We start from the raw sequence: 2,013 nt of genomic DNA, 5'->3' as shown, positions 1-2,013 counted from the left end.
TTTTTTTTTTTTTTTAAAAGAGGCTTTTAAATGTAAAGGGTTACATTATTCATTAATGTCACAATAAATAAATTTACTTAAAATAAAATAAATTTAAATTAGCTTCTGTGTAAGAAGATAACTTGTGATTAGTAAGAGAACAATGTAACTAATCTGTATTTATGAAACCAGATCCTTATAATTAGTGAAGCAGATGTCTAATTAATTTGGAAGGTACACAGCCATATGGACACAACTAGAAAAATAAACCTGAAGATATTATTAATAGCTGGTCAAATTATGTCCTTCAACCATCACAGATCAACCACAAATGTAGCACATTGTTCATGTGATTCCACAGAGGTTTTAAAATAGCGATGCAGTCAGAACTGAACAAAATTATAGCAATGATTAAATGACTCGGGAGGGGTTTAAATTCTAGATGTTATGAAGCAAAGGTAGGAGTCAAATTCACTTTCAATTTAACAATCATTTCAAGAAAGGCTATTTTGTCTAGAATAGCTAAAATTCAGTGTTTCTCTTTGAAAATCAATTGAATGGTTCTTGATACAGAATATCTTAAAGCAAAAACTCAACAGATGTTGATAATGAAAACCCCTTGCCACTTCAAAGTTTTAAAAAACTCCCTTATGTTATCTTCTATGATATACTGCAGGTAAAATTCCAATTTTGTCCTTAACCATAAATGTACATGGTACCTTCAAACACATCTGGTCCCGTTCTCCAAAACAGTAAAGCCACCTGTTGACTAACCATAAATATGAACATAGAGACAGTGAATCTGCATTCCATGTGTGCCTGGGAGCAAGGATAGTATTCCGTGTCTGGGAAGAAAAGGAAGGCTGACCTTTGGAAGAACGGAAGTGTTTGCTGGGGGCAGTGAAGCCTCGAGTTCCATGCACATTCACAGCAGCCACTCGAAACTGGTACCATCGGCTGGGTCTTATGTCAGTCAGTTGAACTCGCTCATCTGTGGTCTGAGGGGACATGTCACAGAGCACAGGAAACATGTCATTTTTTATTCCAATATGTTGGTTGGATCTGTTTAAAAAAATACACTAACCCATCAGCCAATGCAACTCAGTCTGTCTTCCTCCTGATAAGAGGAGCTTCTCATGCCCAGTTATGAAGAGAGCTGTCAGGGAACAAGGAACCACTGATATTTCACCCCAAAGAATTAAACATCTCTTGAAGTCAAAACATTATGACAAGAGCTTGGGCTATTTTATTTTATTTTATTTTTATTTATTTATTTATTTTGAGACGGAGTCTCGCTCTGTGGCCCAGGCTGGAGTGCAGTGGCCGGATCTCAGCTCACTGCAAGCTCCGCCTCCTGGGTTCACGCCATTCTCCTGTCTCAGCCTCCCGAGTAGCTGGGACTACAGGCGCCCACCACCTCGCCTGGCTAGTTTTTTGTATTTTTTAGTAGAGACGTGGTTTCACCGTGTTAGCCAGGATGGTCTCGATCTGCTGACCTCGTGATCCGCCCGTCTCGGCCTCCCAAAGTGCTGGGATTACAGGCTTGAGCCACCGCGCCCGGCCACCTTGGGCTATATTTTAACATCTGGTGACTAATTACAGCATTTGAGATATTCAATCAACAGAGAATATTTATGTGTAGTAATTGTTACATTACAGCAAGAAGATGAAGTCATCTTCAGATTATAGAAAGAAAATGTCTTTTTAACTCACATGCCAAATGTAACAGTAAAATAGGTATAACAACCCACATGCAACCCACTAGCAATTTCTGGAAGTAAATTATAACCCAAGCCATTGTTTAAAAATCTCTTGAGTAAATCACATAACATCTATGAAGAACCAGTCCTGATCTAAAAGGGTGAGATGTGTCAGCATACATTTGTTCAATAAAATGCCCAAAAGGAAAAAAACAGACACTGGGGAAGATCAGAAGGTTTTGCTGTCTCTAGTGCTACAATTTTAAGATATCAAATAACTTTAACAGTCTTCATACTATATATCTGCTTTCAACAATGCTCTGTGTTGTTTTTC

The 2,013-nt window shown here is 38.2% G+C and overlaps 1 protein-coding gene across 1 annotated transcript in view; it reads right to left on the bottom strand.

Annotated features, from left to right (window-relative positions):
• ANOS1 (anosmin 1) overlaps nucleotides 1-2,013 on the bottom strand; it is a 70,380-nt gene that overhangs the window by 55,773 nt on the left and 12,594 nt on the right. Inside the window, exons 3-5 of the mRNA XM_017881442.1 lie at nucleotides 1,693-1,750; nucleotides 848-1,041; nucleotides 699-748 (exon numbers count right to left, since the gene is read on the bottom strand). Coding sequence (XP_017736931.1) covers nucleotides 699-748; nucleotides 848-1,041; nucleotides 1,693-1,750 — 302 coding nt within the window. The remainder of the gene's footprint in view (nucleotides 1-698; nucleotides 749-847; nucleotides 1,042-1,692; nucleotides 1,751-2,013) is intronic.

The sequence above is a fragment of the Rhinopithecus bieti genome, unplaced genomic scaffold (assembly GCF_001698545.2).
Source record: "Rhinopithecus bieti isolate Rb0 unplaced genomic scaffold, ASM169854v2 scaffold_13316, whole genome shotgun sequence".
Classification (NCBI taxonomy): domain Eukaryota; kingdom Metazoa; phylum Chordata; class Mammalia; order Primates; family Cercopithecidae; genus Rhinopithecus; species Rhinopithecus bieti.
The sequence above is the reverse complement of the archived record's forward strand: the minus strand, read 5'-3'. Positions and strand labels throughout refer to the sequence as shown.